Source organism: Lucilia cuprina, chromosome 4, assembly GCF_022045245.1.
Source record: "Lucilia cuprina isolate Lc7/37 chromosome 4, ASM2204524v1, whole genome shotgun sequence".
Classification (NCBI taxonomy): Eukaryota; Metazoa; Arthropoda; class Insecta; order Diptera; family Calliphoridae; genus Lucilia; species Lucilia cuprina.
The window spans coordinates 7,022,466-7,041,239 of NC_060952.1; the positions used below are offsets into that span (position 1 = coordinate 7,022,466).

At 29.6% G+C, this 18,774-nt stretch overlaps 2 protein-coding genes across 6 annotated transcripts in view; one reads left to right on the top strand and one right to left on the bottom strand.

Moving 5' to 3' along the window:
- The first annotated feature begins 123 nt into the window (after window positions 1-123).
- LOC111675649 (DNA-binding protein modulo) lies at window positions 124-2,532 on the top strand. The gene is made up of 4 exons (XM_023436441.2): window positions 124-537; window positions 666-887; window positions 1,292-2,035; window positions 2,109-2,532. Exons 1-4 carry the CDS (start codon window positions 237-239, stop codon window positions 2,402-2,404), a joined length of 1,563 nt encoding a protein of 520 aa, XP_023292209.2. The 5' UTR covers window positions 124-236; the 3' UTR covers window positions 2,405-2,532.
- A 13,800-nt stretch (window positions 2,533-16,332) lies between these two features.
- LOC111675672 (205 kDa microtubule-associated protein) overlaps window positions 16,333-18,774 on the bottom strand; it is a 53,191-nt gene continuing 50,749 nt past the window's right edge. For all 5 annotated transcript variants that reach the window (XM_023436476.2, XM_046950241.1, XM_046950243.1 and 2 more), the window contains exon 3: window positions 16,333-18,379. In XM_023436476.2, the coding sequence (XP_023292244.2) occupies window positions 16,403-18,379 (1,977 nt within the window). In that variant the 3' untranslated portion in view covers window positions 16,333-16,402. The remainder of the gene's footprint in view (window positions 18,380-18,774) is intronic.

Here is an 18,774-nt window from a genome sequence, read left to right on the forward strand (position 1 = left end):
AACAAAAATACCCCACTGTAAAATTCTTTAAAAACGCTTATTTTTAAACATTAAAATAGGCAACACTTTTCTTATAGAAACGCAGCGCTTAAAATATTTCCTACAAATATGCAACTCTGAAAGCGGTTGTCAATTGTGCACGTGTTGTTTGGTTATACATACACATTTTTTTAATACCGCATTCTATAATTTTCAAATCTTTTTGTAACAATTTATAAATAAATATTTTAATAAAAATGAAACAAAAGCAAGTTAAAGCAGCACCCAAAGTGGCAAAACAAACAAAAGCTACCAAGAAGGCAGCTCCTGCCGCCAAAGTAGAAGAAGTTGAAGAAAATGAACAGGAAGAGGAAGAAGTTGTAACCAAGAAAGTTGTAGCGAAAAAAGCGGCACCTAAAAAGACTGCTAAAGTACAAAAAGTTGTTGAAGTAGAAGAAGCGCCCGAGGAAGAGGACGAAGAAGAAGACGAGGAGGAGGAGGAGGAGGAGGAGCAAGAAGAGGATGATGAACAAGACGAGGAAGCTATGGAAGAAGAAGGTAATATACCTGCTATGATTTAACTTGCAAGCGAGCACATGTGCTGGTTTTATCAAATACTGTTTTATCACTGACCTGGGAAATAACCATATGTTTTATATGTTTTAATTATTTATTTTTTATCCTAGATGCTGATGAAGATGACGCTGAAAATGATAACGATGAAGAAGAAGAAGATGACGCTGAAAATGAAAACGAGGAAGAAAAGGAAGAAGACGATGAAGAAGAGGAAGAAGATGAAGAAGACGCCGCAAATGAAGAACCTACAATACCATCTAAAGTAAAAAGCGGTGAAATCCCCTCAACTGTACCCTTAAGCAAAATTGTTCATGTTGTCAAATTACCTAAAAGTAAGTCCCTTAAAATAATATATTTCCTTTCCAATCATTTTAGTTTATAAAAGTGCTTATCTTTTATGCACTTGAGTATGTATACATATAAGGGATGATCTATTTTGAGTACTATAAATTTAATTATACATATTAAAAAAACTAAACTGGAAAAACTCGAAAGAAATAAGGTGCTAATGTTCTCACCGAAATGAAAACTTAATTCATTCTAAGATAAATAATGTACATACATATGCATCCTGGTACAAATTATACATGCTGGGGTTTTCAAAACTAAAATTCTTTTGTTTTGGAGATTATTTAAGCAACTTTGAAAATTTTTTTAAATTAATTTAAAAGTTATCTAATATAAATTTCAATATTAATATATTTTTCTATAACAAATACTAAACACTTTTTTTTAGAATGTAAACAAATTGATATCGTAGAAGTATTTGCCAAATACGGTGCAATTGATCAAATACATATGATTACAACACCCGGTGGCACCGTCGCTAATGTTGCCTTCAAAACCATTAAAGGTGCTAAGGCTGCCTTGGCTGATAGAAAAGTCAAAGTACAAGGTTCAATAATTGTTATTAACCCACATAAACCCAAGCGCGATTCTAAATTTAAAGAAATTCGCGAACGCTGCGTTTATGTTCGTTATCTAAAAGCCGACACGAATGAAGACGATTTGAAAAAGCACTTTGAAGGTTGTGGCAAAATTGAAAATGTCAAAGTTGTAACCAAATATAATTCCACTTTTGGTTTTGTTACTTTTGCCGATAAGTCCAGCGTCGATGCAGCCTTAGAACTACATAACTCAGTATTTAATGGTGTTAACATTAGTGTAACTAAACAAAGTGACTCTAAAATGAGTAAAACTTATGAGGCAAATCTAACCGTAATGGTTAAGAACAAACAAAACTTTGAAAATGTTGATGGTGCTAAACTCAAGGCTATCTTATCCAAGTGCGGTGAAATTGATTGCTTGGATATTGTGTGTAAAAAGAATGTTTTAGCTTTCGTTTGCTACAAAAATGAATTAGCTGCTAAAAAGGCTCTCAAATTGAATGGTAAAACTGAGCAAGGTATTGAATTGGAAACGGAATTATATGATCCTTACAGCAAGAAAACCACCATTCATGTTACAAATTTGCCTAGAGGTAGGTTTTAACTGATTATTTTATTTTACCCTTCAACGCTTACATGTCATTTTGTTACATTTTCTTTTTTCAGATTGCACTGAAGAAGATCTTAGAAAATTGTTCTCTAAAGCTGGCCAAATTAAAAACATCTTTCAAAAAGGCGGTTTTGCTATCATTGGATTTGAAAACTCCGATGGCTATTGTAAATCATTTTTGTATAATGAGAGCATGATTAACAATCAAGTTATTTTCGTTGAACCCCATTCTATACGTAAGAAGTCTATTATAAAAGCCAAAACACCCAAGAATTTCCAAAGGAAGGGTTTCAAACGTCCCTTTGAAAATGGCAACAGCGTTTTTAAACCTAAAAAAGCTAAAACTAACTAATTTAATTTAGTTTTTTATATTCTTTAAAAAAATACATAGTTTTATTATCAACAGATTATTCAGTTGTAACAAATATTCAATTAAAATAAGATTAGAATGCAATTTTAATGCATTTTTTATAGAAAATGTTAATTTGTTTTTTATTTAATGGTATTTTTTTAATGATTCTAAGCTGAGTCCAATTACATTTATATTTATAATCAATTTCTTTTCTAAAATAATGTTTAATATAATATAATTTCCCGACCCCATAAAGTATATGTATTCTGGATCCTTATAGATAGCGAAGTCGATTAAGCCATGTCCCCCTGTATGTATGTTTGTTGAAATCAGTTTTTAGAGGACTCCAGATATCGGCGATATCCGAATCTTCAATAATTCGTTTAGTATGCTTTCGGGAAGATCGCTTTTTAAAATCATCAAAATCGGTCCATAATTAACGGAGATATGAGCAAAAATCCGAGACAACTTCTGATAATTTCATCGAAAATCACAAAATACATATTAATACGATAAATTTTGTTATTGTACGATTGATTATAAGAACAAAACTCAGCAAGAGTACCAAGTGAGAGCAGCACTAGTGTGTTGTTATTGGCTTGAAGTAAGATGCCTTTAAAAAAGAGAACTTTTTTAAAGGTACTTTTTGAATTCTCTTTAATATTGAACCTAGGTATATGAAATTAAGTATGTAGAGTCTGAATTAGGTGGAAACCCATAAAAGAGAACTCTTGGGTACTTCTTCGTTTTTCGAAAAGTACTTTTTTGAATTTTCTATAATATTGAATCTAGAAAATACTAATATTGAGCCCGAAGTAACCCAGCAAAAAAGTAAGGAAAAAGAAGTAGAATTTTCATCACAAATAACATACTTGAAGTACTTTCAATTTTGGTGAAAAAAAACCTATGAATTTTACATTAGCGTGTCATTGGAGGGATGTTGTTCATTTTTTGACAACTATGAACTACATCTAATGTTATTCATAGAGGCAATAAAATCCGATATTTGGATGTCAAAAATAAACCGAATTCGTTCAATGACATGCTTATGTTAATTTCGTTGTTTTTCACCAAAGTTTGATGTACTTTTCTTTTATCACTTTTAACGGGGTTTTCATTTGTAATTAAATATTTGATTTATAAAAGCGAAAAATATAAAATCGCATTTTTAGATGTGATTAAGATGTCGTTTGTAAAGTTTGACATCAATTATTTTTTGCTGGGATGTGATGTAAAAGAGGACTTTTTGGCTTTTTGACTGTTTTTTAAAACACCACGATGAAAAGTATATAAGATTCAAGTATAGGACTCTTACTTGTTTTGATTTGAAAATTCTAACTGAGGCTCGCCAGAATATCCCAAAAAATCCATTAGTCACTCGCGATGGTCAAAACATAACCTCACTTCGTGGTAAAAAATTAATGCGTGCTGTTAATATAAACAACTTGGAACTGTTATACGAAATGTCCAGAATGTGTAGCGTAACAACCAAGTCTTTCTTTTGCAGTAGGGTTCACGTAGCCCATATATGTAACATGTACTCTATGATACAATGGGCACCATGAAGTCGTATAAGAAGTCTTAGTGAATTTTTATCAGGAACAAGTTTTGTTAGCGTCCTCTTTTGAATGAGACAGGGATAGAGCATTGGTAACAACCAAGTCTTTCTTTTGCTGTAGCGGCCACGTCGGTAGCCTATATATGTAACATGTACTCTATGATACAATGGCCACCATGAAGTCGTATAAGAAGTCTTAGTGAATTTTTATCAGGAACAAGTTTTGTTAGCGTCCTCTTTTGAATGAGACACCTTAACCATGGTGAAGGGTTTTAATCGGTATGGCTGAATAAAGCACTGTTATTTTTTGTTGTTATACCCTACACCACTTTAGTGAGGAGAGTATATTGGGTTGTGCAGATGTTTGTAACATACAAAGTATACCAATCGACTTAGAGTCGATTTAGATTTTAAGATAATTGGATGAAATTTGGCACACTCACTTTTTTGACCCAAGGACGAAGCCTATTGAAAATGTCTAAAATCGGTCTATTATTTCACCTATACCCCATACAAAAGAATCCCCCAAAAAGGGCTTCTGAGCTCATAATTATGTTAAATATACCTGTATATCGATAGTAAGCGGTACAACTAAGTTTATACAAGCCTTGATGACCCTGTCAAATTTCATAAAGATCGTTCCTCATTTGACTCTATCTCCTATACAAAGTCCCCTTCCGAAAAGTACTTGAATGTCCAAAATTAACTTATAAACACAAATATCGCGCAAATACTTTCTTACTTGTTTTAATTTAACTAAGGGCGGGTTTCTTACTCATCAGTTAAACTAGGCTTAACTTGCTGTTAGATTAAACTCGGAACAAATTTAGGCGGACTTTAACCGATAATTGTGTTTTTCAGTTTTAGTTTTCACTCAAAAAACATAAACAATGAACAGCTGTTTTTTGCAAACAATACTTTTGTAAAATGGAAAATTTTGGAAAAATGTTAAATAAACATTTAAAACAATAATTAATAAAACAAAACAAATCAGCAAATTGCAATTTACTTAAAATACTATGTTTTTGTTCTTCCGAAATCATTGTTTTATTGTTTTTGTTAATTGTCTTTTCTCTACTTATAACTTGAGTTTGATTGGACAATTACACTCAGTTAAACGAAAATAATAAGTGATAACTAAAAAACACGAAACATATATTAAACCAGGTTTAACCAAAGAATGAAGATTATCTTTATCTGAAAAACTCGCCCTAAGAGCTAGTTTCTTAGTAGTCACTTAAACGTAGATTAACTCGATATTACGTTAAACACAAAACAAATCGTTTAAATAAAAAAGCTAATTTTTCTATAAATATTAAACTTGCATATGGACATGATACATATTTGTATAAAATTTTAATAATTTTTTAATCATTATTAAAAAAATAAGTTTCAAATTAATGCGGTTATAAATTATTAATAATATTTATTAAAACATCTATTCAAAACCAAAGAAACTTTAGAGGAAACTTGAATTCATTCATTATTCTAACGTATACTTCTACTTAGTAAATGAAAAACTCCTACTAATTTTTAAAATTTTGTAACCACTAATGGTTTGTGGGCATCAAACAAATTACAAAATATTTATAAACAACAAGAGGCACGTAATGAGTGCTACTAAAGACAACATTTGTTTTGGACGCAATACAATATTTTTTTCATATTATTTCTTTAAATAGATGCCGGTTGGTTAAAAACGGTAAATGCCACACCCTCGCCTTCACCGAGTGCAAGACAAACAATCTACAGGAAAAGCAAAATAAAATAGAAAACAACATACTAGCTTACTCTAGCTAGCTAGCCCACCACCATGTATACCAGACAAACAACTTAAGACTTAAGAAGACAAGATATCGTCATTACCGTCATTGGTAGTAGAGGTGATGGGTGTCTGTGACTTACCAAACATGCCGGCAAAATAAACGTGATTCACCACATACACATACATACATACATAGTTGGATTTAGCAAAAAATAATATAAACGAATGAAAAAAATATTGAAGAAAAAAATTAACATATGAAAAAAAAATATTTATGATTCATACACGTACTTTTTTATATACACTTGCAATTTGCGAAATATTTACAACCAGAGCCCGGGTAAAAATGTTGTGTGTAAAGTAATAATTTATACAATAATTTTAGCTTTTTATTACAAGGATAATAATTTTCTACTAATGCAAAAATGTATTATGATTACATTAGCATTACTTATATCCTTTTTCTGCTCAAAATGATACGAAATGCCCAATCATTTCTAAACGATATATTGCTAAAAATAGTTAAGTATCTTAAGAACTGCTTTATATTTTTATACCCTACACCACTATAGTGGGGAGGGTATTATACGTTTGTGCTGATGTTTGCAACATACAAAAATATTGGTCCAATATCCACCTTAAAGTATAACGATCGATTCAGAATCATTTTTTGAGTCGATTAAGACATGTCCGTCCGTCTGTCTGGCTGTCCATGTAAACCTTGTGCGCAAGGTACAGGCCGCAATTTTCAAGATAATTTGATGAAATTTGGACCAAGCATGTTTTTTGGCACAGGAACGAAGCCTATTGAAAATGGTTGAAATCGGTCCATTATTTCACCTAGCCCTCATACAACCGTACCTCCTGATTTGAACTTTTTATGCCATAATTACGTCAAATATTCTATTATCTCTCTAAAAATTGACACAAATAGGTTTTACATAAGTATAAATGACGCTGCAGATTTTCGTAAGGATCGGCCCTTATTTGACCCTAGCCCCCATACAAACCCCCCTTCAAAAAATGTCTTAAACGTCTAAAATTGACTTGTAACCATTTGTATCGCAATGAAACTCAACAAAACTAACTGTTATTTAAAAATATATCCTTTTCCCAAATTTCCCGAGGGTCGGCCCATATTTGACCTATATAAAGCCTCATTTAGAAATTTTAGTTTTTTTATCAATAAATTGCTTAAATATTTTGGAATTATGGTAATATTCAACATAAAAGTTTCTTTATAGAAAATAAAAATTTTATAAAAAGTAAAAATTTTAAAAATATACTTATGGTGTAGGGTATTATATGGTCGGCCATGTCCGACTATACTTTCCTACTTTTGGAGTTGATTGATAAATCAACTAACAAAGAACTAATAACTTCCAAAAAAAGGAACATAAAAATTACTTCCTGAGAATGACTTCAGATGTAGTGAATTTGGAATCAAAAGTACATCCCTCCTATGACAAGCCTGTGCTAAAATCATCACTTCTGTAGGTCTTTTTCAGTACTTTCATGGAGTAAATTCCACTTCTTTTTCGCTTCTTTGGATTTTTTGTTTTTGCTGGGTAGTTGAGTATATTACAGTTTGAATTTTCAAATTTTGTACGAAAAACTTTACAACTAAAATATGGGTTTTAGTGTTGCGAAATACACGAAATATTTAAAAAATCGAGGGAATATTGTATGAGTCCAAGTTTTAACCATATTAAAATGGTTTCCTATAGTTTTCTTATTTGATCCTCCTATCATGCAAAATCTACTCTTTCACTTATGAAAACTATTCATTCAAGAAGAAGAGGTGAACTAAAATATGCAAAGTATATGAATGTCTCGCAAAGACAATTATTAATAATTTTATGGGCATTTTTACCCGGTTTTTATTATTTTATTATTTAAAGTCATAATAAACAATATGTATTCATAATTGCCAAAACACTCCTTTTAAACTGACACAAATACGAATGAAGTATTTATGCATGAGTTTTGAAAAAAATACACAAAAAGATTTACATACATACATCCATACATACTATGTATGTATAAATATATAAAGAAATATGTGTATAAGTTGAATTTTGTATATTTTTTAAAGCACTTGTAAAAATGAATTAAAACGGTGAATACTTAAATAAAATTGCAAGTACATGTACTAACGAGGTAATTTAAAGACTGGACACGAAAGAAAAGTTTATAATAAAAAAAAACATAAGATTTGTTTCAACCGTTATGTCAATACCCACCTAACCGGGTATGTTTATTTTTATAAAAATTGTATAATTTTTTTTTGCATCAGCTGTTTACACTTTTGCATTTTATTCTCAAGCTTAAACCACCTTCAATAGGCGCTTAAACTAGCTAACACAATTAACCAATTGAACAACTTTCTTTGATTACTTTAAATTTAAACCACAATATTTCATCTAAAGATTGACCCTTAGGTAGGGTTTTTCAGATAAACATAATATACATTCTTTGTTTAAACCTAGTTTAATATATGTTTTGTGTTTTTCAGTAATCAGTTACGTTACTTATTATCTTAGTTTAACTGAGTTATAAGTGAGAAAACACAATTAACAAAAACAATAAAACAATGATTTCGGAAGAACAGAAACATAATATTTTAAGTATATTGCAATGTTCTGATTTGTTTTGTTGAATTTTTTATTGTTTAAATCTATTTATTTAAAATTTTTCCAAAATTTTTCATTTTACAAAAGTATTATTTGAAAAAAAAAACAATAAAACACTGATTTCGGAAGAACAAAAACTTAATATTTTACGTAAATTGCAATTTTCTGATTTGTTTTGTTTCATTAATTATTGTTTTAAATGTTTATTTAACATTTTTCCAAAATTTTCCATTTTACAAAAGTGTTGTTTGCAAAAAACAGCTGTTCATTGTTTATGTTTTTGAGTGAAAACTTGGCAATACTAACAAAGTTAACTGAGCTTTAATCTAAAACTGAAAAATACAATTATCGGTTAAAGTCCGCCTTAATTTGTTCCGAATTTAATCTAACCACAAGTTAAGCCTAGTTTAACTGCTGAGTAAGAAACCCGCTCTGAAAAACACAATCATTAGTTATAGTCCGCCAAAAAATTGTTCCGAGTTTAATCTAACAGCAAGTTAAGCCTAGTTTAACTGATGAGTAAGAAACCCGCTCTGAAAAACACAATCATTGGTTAAAGTCCGTCAAAAATTGTTTCGAGTTTAATCTAACCCTTACTCGTTTGCATTGGAATTCCATGCATGTGTACAAATGGCGAGATTAGGTCTAAAAAGTTTGTGTCCTTCTTACGGCCATGTTAATAATATTGGTAAATCCGTTCTGAAAACCCCAAAAAACTATTTTCGTGCACACTCTTTTTTAACTGCCTGTGCACATGTTTAATTCTTTATTCAGTATTTTTTGTTTATTGCATTATTAAATGTTAATTGTTAGTCAAATGTTGCTAGCTATTGGCCATTATAAAGTAAAAACGTTTTATTTGTTGTTGCTGTTATTAATGCAATTTTAAACTTGGCCATTGTAATTTTACTATATCCTCGATAAATTTGTAAATGTTGAAATTACAACTTTGATTTAAATTAAAACACTTGAAAAACGTTTTTTTTGTTTAACATTTATTATATTTTAATATGTTAATTTTTTTGGTTTTTTGTTGAATATTTTTCATAAATATTATTTATTTTTGTTGTTGTTTAATTTCAATTTTTGACCTACTATGCAATTTAATATAATTTTTGTTTGCTTTTTTTTTAATATTTCAAAATTGTTTCAGTTTACCGATTCAGTTTTTTTCTTTCTTTAATAACATTTGTGGGGATTTCCGTTTAATAATGTTTTTATTTCGGTTTTATTTTTAAATTTCAATTCAATATGTTTGGTTTTCATTAATAAGAATATGTTTGTTTTTTTTTTAGATTTCTATTTTAATTAATATATTTATTTTTTATTTTGTTTCTTGATATCTACGTAGTATTTGATTTGATTTTTTTTTTGTTAAATTAGATAAAAAATATCTAAATAGGTATATAATATAATAATGTTTTTTTTAATAAATATCGTTATAAATTAAAAAAAAATTGGATTTTCAATTATACTTTCAAAGTGTTGATGTTATTGATAATATAATAATTTCTTCAAAATGTAGAAGCTTTTAACAAGAACTTTTTATAAATTAAGTTTCCTTATAAACACTATAAAAATGGCCAACAATTAGTTATTGACATTTCTCGGGGTAGTAATTTACCGTTAACGCCATTTTAACAGAATTTGGATCCTTTTCTACACGACTCAAAATACTTTGAGTAAATTCCTCCAATTATGGACGAGATTTTTCTAGAAACCTAGATCATTGAAAATTATTTTTTTAAACAAATTTAACATTAGACTTCGATGAAACACGTCTAATGAAATTTCCAACTAGGGACGTTTGGCTTATATTTGATAGACTGCAGGCAACTTCAAAATGACTTTCGGCATTGGTTACGGTGTATATATCAATGAGGCCGATATAAAAGGTCCTTTATACGCTATGACGAATGTACTGTCTTCCAAGGAGATATGGAAAGCGACAGAACTGATACGGTATCATATTGATCTAGGACAGTTTGTAACAATTTATATAGATAGTCAAGGTGCTCTTAGAGTATTGACATGTCATACGGTACATTCTCGTCTGGTTGTAGATTGTAGAAATGTTCTTAGGGCCAGTAATTAACTGTTTACCATTAGACTGTGGAACTGCAATCTGCATGACATAGATGGAAGGGATAGAGGAGTTAAATGTCTCATGTATCCCAATTAGGCTGAGTTTCGACATAATATGTGACATTATCTACCAGTCCTGGAATAGAAGAATAGATTGCAAAATGGTCTTGCATTATGGCCAACACTTGATGTGTGGTCCATCAAGATACTTATAGGACTAGATATGTTTCAGTCTACGAACTTTGACAGGGATTTCATTTGTGCTTAATGAGGAACTTGAAATACACCGGGCTATTGCAGGATATGAAAAGTAGCAGAAAAACTAGAAACTGTCCTAGAATATAAAATGCCAGGTAGAAATGGCTGGGCAAAAGGAGTCATAACGATCTGGAAAAATTGCGTTACTTAAACCTAGTAGTCTACTGGGGGAATTACACATTTCATTGTCTGGATATAGATTCAGATTGTCTCACAAGTCTTTCTATAGTGAATCGATTCGTTTATCCCCCTTAGGTATTGACCTACATATACTTTATTCATTTTTGTTTTGTTCTTTCTAGTCATTTCTCTATCTTTATATTTTCACACTCAACGAAAGGAATCAAACAGGACCTTATGGTCTCCGAGTGGAGTTGTTATGGTTCAAAACCCTTCGTTAAATTACAATATTGATAATAAAAGGTCCCAGAGTAAAATGGGAAATGCACCACTTCACTGCATCTGATGCTCCGTACGTTCGAAAATGCATGCACCAAAACTCTATGCATAAAATAAGCACTCGCATCCCAAACTAATCATCAACACAGGGTATAAAGAGACGTCACGAGCAAAAAGCTATTTCCCTCTCTTTCGCACAAAACGAATTTAATGATTATATTAGCTGTATTTTATAAACCTCTTCTCACCAAACAATATCAAAATCAAACAAAAGCTGATTTTACCCTTTTTCAAGTGTCAAAAGTGACATCTCTGTATACTTTGTGTCATCAATGCAGTCACAAAGTATACTTTTTGACGCAGCTAAAGCCGACTTTACACGATCACACAAGTAATATGATCCGTCAAAATTTTGTGTAGAACAGTACGGATGGGATCATCTAAACACAATATGTAATGAAACCATCACACATTGAGAGAGAATACGGATGGATAATTTGACAGTCGTATGGCTCTTTTTATTTTTTTAAATGATTAAAAAAACAAGCAGGTCGCATTAGATCAGGGATCTAAACACATACAAAATAAGTGAATCAGCTGTTTCCATTTTACTTTATTATTGTTTTATACCAATGGTGTAAACACAAAAAATATAAATCATACGACTTTTATCATAAACGGATGGAATTTCATTATACTTTTTCATTAGACGTACGTAAAGTGTGATCGTGTGAAGTGCCCTTAATCATTTCCGAACAGGCCTAAGTTTTTAACTTTTAAACAGATTGAAAGTATAATTGATAAAATATATATAACGATATTTTTATTTTGCAATAAACACCTGTAACTTCTAAGTAGAAAAAAAAACTATAAATATATAAATACTTTTTAAAGGTAAATAAATGTAAATATTTGGTATTTTTTGTTTTCTTGTTTTTTTAAGGTTTTTATATAAAACCAATAAATAAATGTCTTCATCTAGGAAGTATTTAATTAAGTTTTCAGATAAATTTCTGTTTATTGATAAAAAATGCTATAAGTTTTTGTTTTTCTCTTTTTGATTTCCTAATGGCAAGTATCTAATTTTAAAAATTTTTTATTTATTATTTGATGGATTGTGTTCTAATTCAAATTTCAGTCTCATTTTTGTGACAAATTTTGCAAAATGTGCTGAAATTTTTTTTTTTTTTGTTTAAGGTATAATTTTAAGATGAGCAGTTTAAGAAGAGTCGAAGAACTACTAGAGATTTTAGTTAAATAAAAGTTAATTAAATGAAATGTTGTTGTGGCTTTAATTGTAGTAAGGGTGCTTTTAATAAATTGTTTTTGTTGTTTTTTATTATTTTGTGGTTTTTTATTACATTTAATTATATTTATTTTTTTATAATTAATAATCATAATAATTGTTGGTATTAATATTTTGTTTTTAATTAATTTCTTAATTTTTTTTTAAGTGCTAAATTTTAATATTTTATTTTTAATAGCTGTTTGTTTACTTATTTTTTTTGTGGCTAAAGGTATACATAAATTTTAATATATAATATTTTATTTAATAATTAATTAAATTGAATAAATTTAAGGCAAATTAAAGTAAAGGGCACTAAGTAAATTTATGGGGAGCATTGGGGAAATGTTTGAAGTTATTAAGCAAAATTATAAAATTGTTATAAAAAAGGCAAATGGTTTAATAAATTCGTTAATGTTTCATAGTTTTAAATGAAATAATAAGTAATATTTAAAATTAAGAAAAAAAAACTCATAAAAAATGTTCATAGACTGTAAATAATATTATTATTGCTGCAGTATAAAATTAAAGCGGAAGCTTAATTTCATATTATTTTAATGCTGCAATTGCTATTATTTTTTAAAAGCCAAATTTATAAATATTTATTTTATATTATTTTTTTAAATTAAATTTACGTTTTGTTTATACTTAAGATTGTATAGAATTTATTTTAAAAATTTAAATTCATAAGAAATATTTTATTTTAAAATAAACATCAGAACGTCTTGACTTAGGGCAACTTTTTAGGAAAAATTTATGTTTAGAAAAATCTATATCGTCTAATTCCTTTCAAATTCATTTCATTAGACTACACATAGTACCGATGTCTCAAATAATGACACAAGGTTTATAAATTATTTTACAAAATTGTTATTGTTTGACAGCAGAAGTATTGAAACTTTCTTTTTGAAAACTAAAAGGTCAACATTTTACAAACATAGTTTTTTATTTTATAAATTTAATTGCCAATATGCCGCAATTTATATAAAATATTTTGATTCGTACAGTTTGCAATATAAGCAACCATTTTAAACATTTTTCAATACATTTACTTTGTAAATGATAATTAGTATTTTTTGATTACCTACTTAATCGTTGACTATTTAGTTCACTAGTCAGTATGTTCAGAAGCCTCCTATCATTTTAACAATAGAGTCTATTCATCTCTGTGTCTACATTTGTTTTCTTTTAATTCTTACTCTTAGGGCCAATTTTTAGGTGAAGGATTTAGGATTAAATTAAAATTAATCTTTGAAAAATTTCGAAAGTAGTTTTTGAATACTTAGGCCGAGTTTCTTACTCCTCAGTTAAACTAGGCTTAACTTGCTGTTAGATTAAACTCGGAACAATTTTAGGCGAACTTTAACCTATGATTGTGTTTTTCAGTTTTAGATTTAAGTTCAGTTAACTTTGTTAGTATTGCCAACTTTTCACTTAAAAACATAAACAATAAACAGCTGTTTTTTGCAAACAATACTTTTGTAAAATGGAAAATTTTGGAAAAATGTTAAATAAACATTTAAAACAATAATAAATAAAACAAAACAAATCAGAAAATTGCAATTTACTTAAAATATTAAGTTTTTCTTCTTCCAAATTCATTGTTTTGTTGTTTTTATTGATTGTGTTTTCTCACTTATAACTTAAGTTTAATCGGCCGATAACACTTAGTTAAACTAAGATTAAATGTAACTTTACTGATTACTGAAACACACAAAACATATATTAAACCAGGTTTAACCAAAGCATGACGTTTATTTTTATCAGAAAAAACCAGCCCTTAGTTCGTTATTGGTATTTTAGCGGTAAAGGAGTATTGGTGAAAAGTTTTTTTTAGCAGAAACGATAACGATAGCGATAATAGTTGCGAACCTTAATAGAAAGTCAAATATTTGAAATGCTGAAGTGTACAATTGCGTGAGCCGATCTACGTGGATTTACGATCGTAGCTATTTTGTTTCTTGTTGGAATATTTTTGCGTCATCAACATGAATAATAGGAGCGATTGCATTTGCAAGCAGGGAAATATTGCTGAAAGACTTTCAAATTCAAGTCAACAATAATTATAATAGTATGTTAAATGCATTAGACTTTTTTAAAGTTACTTTTCAAACTAAGCTTTAGAAAACAAATAACGGTTACCAATCTTAATAGATAATCAAAGATTTGAAATGCTGCATATGGGAGTCGGATAACTGCATTATAAGTGAGAACAAGTAAATTTTAATGTAAAAATTCCTCACTTTGACTTTCATACCTATTCTGCAATTCAATTCGAATCTGCTTAGAAAGCAGAAGGAATTGCAAGGATTTTAAGTCTTAAAATTTATCAGCAGTATGTTTTAAGCGAAAGGTTTGTTATAAGGAGGAGAATAAGACGATAATGATGTACATTTCAAATCAATAAAAATACTTCTTAAATTTTAATTTTCTAAACAAGCTCATAACGAAAACATTTGAAATCAAAAAAAAAAAGAAAAACATAATACCTGTTAAAAACTCAAAATTAAAGAAAATAAAACCAAAAACAAATCGTTTACATTTTTTTTTATTTTTTATATATTTTATAAATACTTGCGAATACATTAATAATAATAAAAAAAATGTTTTAAATTTTATAAGAAATTAAGTTGAGCAATTTAAAAACATGTAAAAAAATAATAATAAAAAATAATAATACACTGGGAAGAGTTAATGATTGAGTTTTCTTTTGTTATAAGAATTTTTTATTTTTGTTATAAAATTATTTTGTTTTTTTTTTTAACTTAACAGGAACAAAAAAATAGATTTTTTTCTTTTAAATACACAATAATTTTTAAAATAAATAAATTAAAAAAAACATACAAAAATTTCATTACAAAAAATAGGAAAAGAAAATTAAAATAAATAAACATGAAGGAAATATTGAAATTATATATAAACCAAAAGAAAAAAAATCTTTAATTAACACATAGTAAAAGAAACATATATTAAACAGAAAAAATTGACAAAATTACTTTGACTGAGATTTAAATATTTTTATAATTTTTTTTTTTTTAATATTTGGAATAATATTTCTTTTTTTTTTGTTTGATTTTTAAGAGAATTAATATTTTTTTTGTGTTGGTAGTTTTTTTCTTTAATATTTCTTTTTTTGCATTTTATTTTTAAGAAATTTGGGTTGTTGTAAATCTGTTTCTTTAATTTCTTTTTTTGAGATTTTTTTTTAAGATTTAATTTATAAATCCTTTTTTGAAATATTTTCTTTCAATATATAAATGTTGTTGTATTATGTATGTAGTATGTATTGTGTGTATGTATTAGTAGTAAATATAAAATATATGCTTATATGACATTAAGTATATAGAGCATGCATATAAAAAATATAAATTGGAATTTGTTTTTTTTTCTCATAATTATTTTTTTTCATTTCGAAATATATATATATTTTTATCGTTTAAAAAACACAAACATAAAAATTTAAAAAAAATATAATATTTTCTTCAATGTACTACAATTAAACAAAACTCTTAACGAGAAATTTATAAAATTTTAAGAAAAACGAAGATTTTTTAAAAAAGATAGTTTTCGTTTTTTTTTCTATAAAAAAGAGACATAGATAGAGAGTGAAAGAGTATGTTTGTTTCAAATACTTTTACATTGATTTTTTTGTTATTTTGTTTGATTTAAAAACTACTTTTAAGTAAAAAAAGGTATTTTACAGCATTTGTATATAAATCGTAGAGTTAATTTTCCCAACCAGGTGATATTTTAAATATTCCAAAATTTATAAACAAATGTTGTAATTTGTTTTTATTTTAAGATTCTTCACATACAATTAGGCTTTTTTATAGAGAAAAAAAGCTTTTGATGGTTTTTATATTTTATTTCCTAAAAAAGGATTTAAAATTTTATTTTTTTTTTTTTAATATATTTTTTTTATTAAATATTGATATAAAGGGCCTACCCTCATTTCGAAAGAAACTGTGTGTTGAAAGTTCGAAAGTCTTTGATGCTTTTTTTCAAATTTGTTCGTTTAAGCATTTATTAAATCCATAGGAATTTGTTCATCTCTGGATTCTAGTAATGATTGCTGCTGTTGTTGCTCTTCAGTCTGCATAGGAATACTGGAATCACCATTTTGTTGTTGTTCGATTTGCACAGCCTGTAAATCACCATTTTGGTTAGATGTTTGTTGTTGTTCAACGGGTGCGTTTATCTTTTCAGCAGCACCATTCAATTCCTTGTTAATGTTGGCGTCGCCATTAGCAATAGCAGTTTTATCTACTGGCTTTCTAATGGGAGCCGGCTTAGCGGGAGGAGAGTCTGGTTTGGTTGTGTTGGTGGTTTTCGATTTTAAACCTCCAGCTGTGGTTGACTTTGTGGGTGTTCTGCCGGTGGCGGGTTTAGTAGGTGAAGACTTACGCAAAGGAGTACTGCTAGTTTTAGTAGTTGTGGTAGTGGTGGAGGCGGTAGTAGTTCCACCTACTGTCAAACGTCTAGTAGAGGTGGTAGTAGTAGTTGAGCTTGAGCTACTGGTAAATTTGGGAGCTGGACGTGCTGTGAACGTTTTTCCAGCTGTGCTTGATACTGTCGATGTGGTAGTTTTTGTTCTAGAGGCCAAGGTTGTAGCCGCTGTTTTGTTGACACCATTTGTGGCAGTCGATTTAACAGGACTCTTGGCTGCAGTAGCAGTAGATGGAGCTGTTTTACGTACTTGCGAGGTTAAAGTAGACCGGGGAGATGTAGGTTTAAGTTTAGGTGCACCATTTGTTGCTGGCAAACCAAGTGTAGTCGGTTTAGCGGGAGCCGTAGCAGGACGTGGTTTAGCCAAAGGTCCATTTGTAGTTGCTGGTTTACGTGCAGCAGTAGTAGTGGTTGAAGACACAGTGCGTGGTGCAGTTGTGGGTCTAGTAGTAGTTGCTGGTTTAGACGTTGCAGTTGTTCGTGTAGTCGAAGTAGTACTGGTGGTTTTGGACAAAACTTTCGAGGCGGTAGTACTTGTAGCACTTAATGGTTTGCGGGCCGAAGTTGTAGTAGTAGTTTTTGCAATTGGTTTCTTTTCAGCAGGTGTAGCCGCCGGCTTAGCTGGAGCCGTACGTGGCTTGGCAGCTAAACCTACTGGTTTTTTAGCAGCTTCAACTGGTTTCTTAGCTGCTGTTGTAGTACCAACTTTAGACTTAGTGGCCGTAGTTGCAGTCTTAGCCAAAGGTTTCTTAGCCGCTTCTGTCTTAGTTTTTGAAGGTGAAGAAGCTGTCTTGGCAGCCACAGCAGCTGCAGTTGCAGCAACAGCAGCTACAGCCACAACCTCTACTGGCATCTCAGTTTTTACTTCGGGTGTTTCCACTACTTCTTGTTTAGAACATTCTTCTGCTTGAGGCTTCTCTTCCTCTACTACAGGTTCCTTAACAGGCTCAGCAATTAATTCCTCGTTTTGTTTTTGCTCTGTCTCTAATTCCTTTGCTTCATGCTTAATCGTTTCAGTCTCATTTTGTTGCTCCATAGGTGGTTCCAATAGCTCAGCTGGAGCAGTTTCTGGCACCATACTAAGGGGTATTTCCAATTTTTCTTCAGGTTTCTCATCAATAACTTCTTCGGTTTTGGTTACAAATTCAGTCTCTTCGGTAGTGAAAAGTGGTGCAGCTTGCTTGGCCTCAATTATGGGCTCTTCCACTGCTATCATTTCACTTTCTAATTCATGTTGTTGCTGTTGCTCTATGGGAGATTCTATGGATTCAGAAATTTCAGCGGCTACGTGAGGTTGTTCCATTTCCTTCTCAAAGGCCGCTTCATGTTTTTCCTCCTGCTCCTTTTGTTGTTGTTCTTGTTCATGTTGTAATAGACATTCCTGTTCATGACGATTAAATGAGTCATCTACCATCATGTGTTCTTCAATTGGTTCTTGTTGTTGTTGCTGGTATTGTTCATGATGTACGGCCTCATCGGGAGAAATGAGATTTTCAGATATATCTTCGATGGCAGTTGTAGCTGTTGTAGCGGCAACTTCCTCTGCCTAAAAGATGGAGAATAGAATAAAAAAAGTTTGGATTAAAATTAAATTTGTTGTAAAATGTAAAATATTGTTGATAGATAGATAGATAGATAGATAGATAGATAGATGGATAGATAGATAGATAGATAGATAGATAGATAGATAGATAGATAGATAGATAGATAGATAGATAGATAGATAGATAGATAGATAGATATACAGATATACAGATAGATAGATAGATAGATAGATAGATAGATAGATAGATAGATAGATAGATAGATAGTTTTAAATATATAGAACATTTCAATTTTGCAATTTTCGCAACTTTAAAAACCTAAATTAAATTTCTATGAAAATAATAATTTTTATTTAAAGCACATTATCTAATCTAGTATATTGAATATCACTCCTCA

Bases quoted from the DNA above. Each gene is read 5' to 3' on its own strand.
- LOC111675649 (XM_023436441.2), top strand. From the start codon at position 237: ATGAAACAAAAGCAAGTTAAAGCAGCACCCAAAGTGGCAAAACAAACA. The intron at 538-665 runs GTAATATACCTG...TTTTTATCCTAG, and splicing joins GGAAGCTATGGAAGAAGAAG to ATGCTGATGAAGATGACGCT. The intron at 2,036-2,108 runs GTAGGTTTTAAC...TTCTTTTTTCAG, and splicing joins TGTTACAAATTTGCCTAGAG to ATTGCACTGAAGAAGATCTT.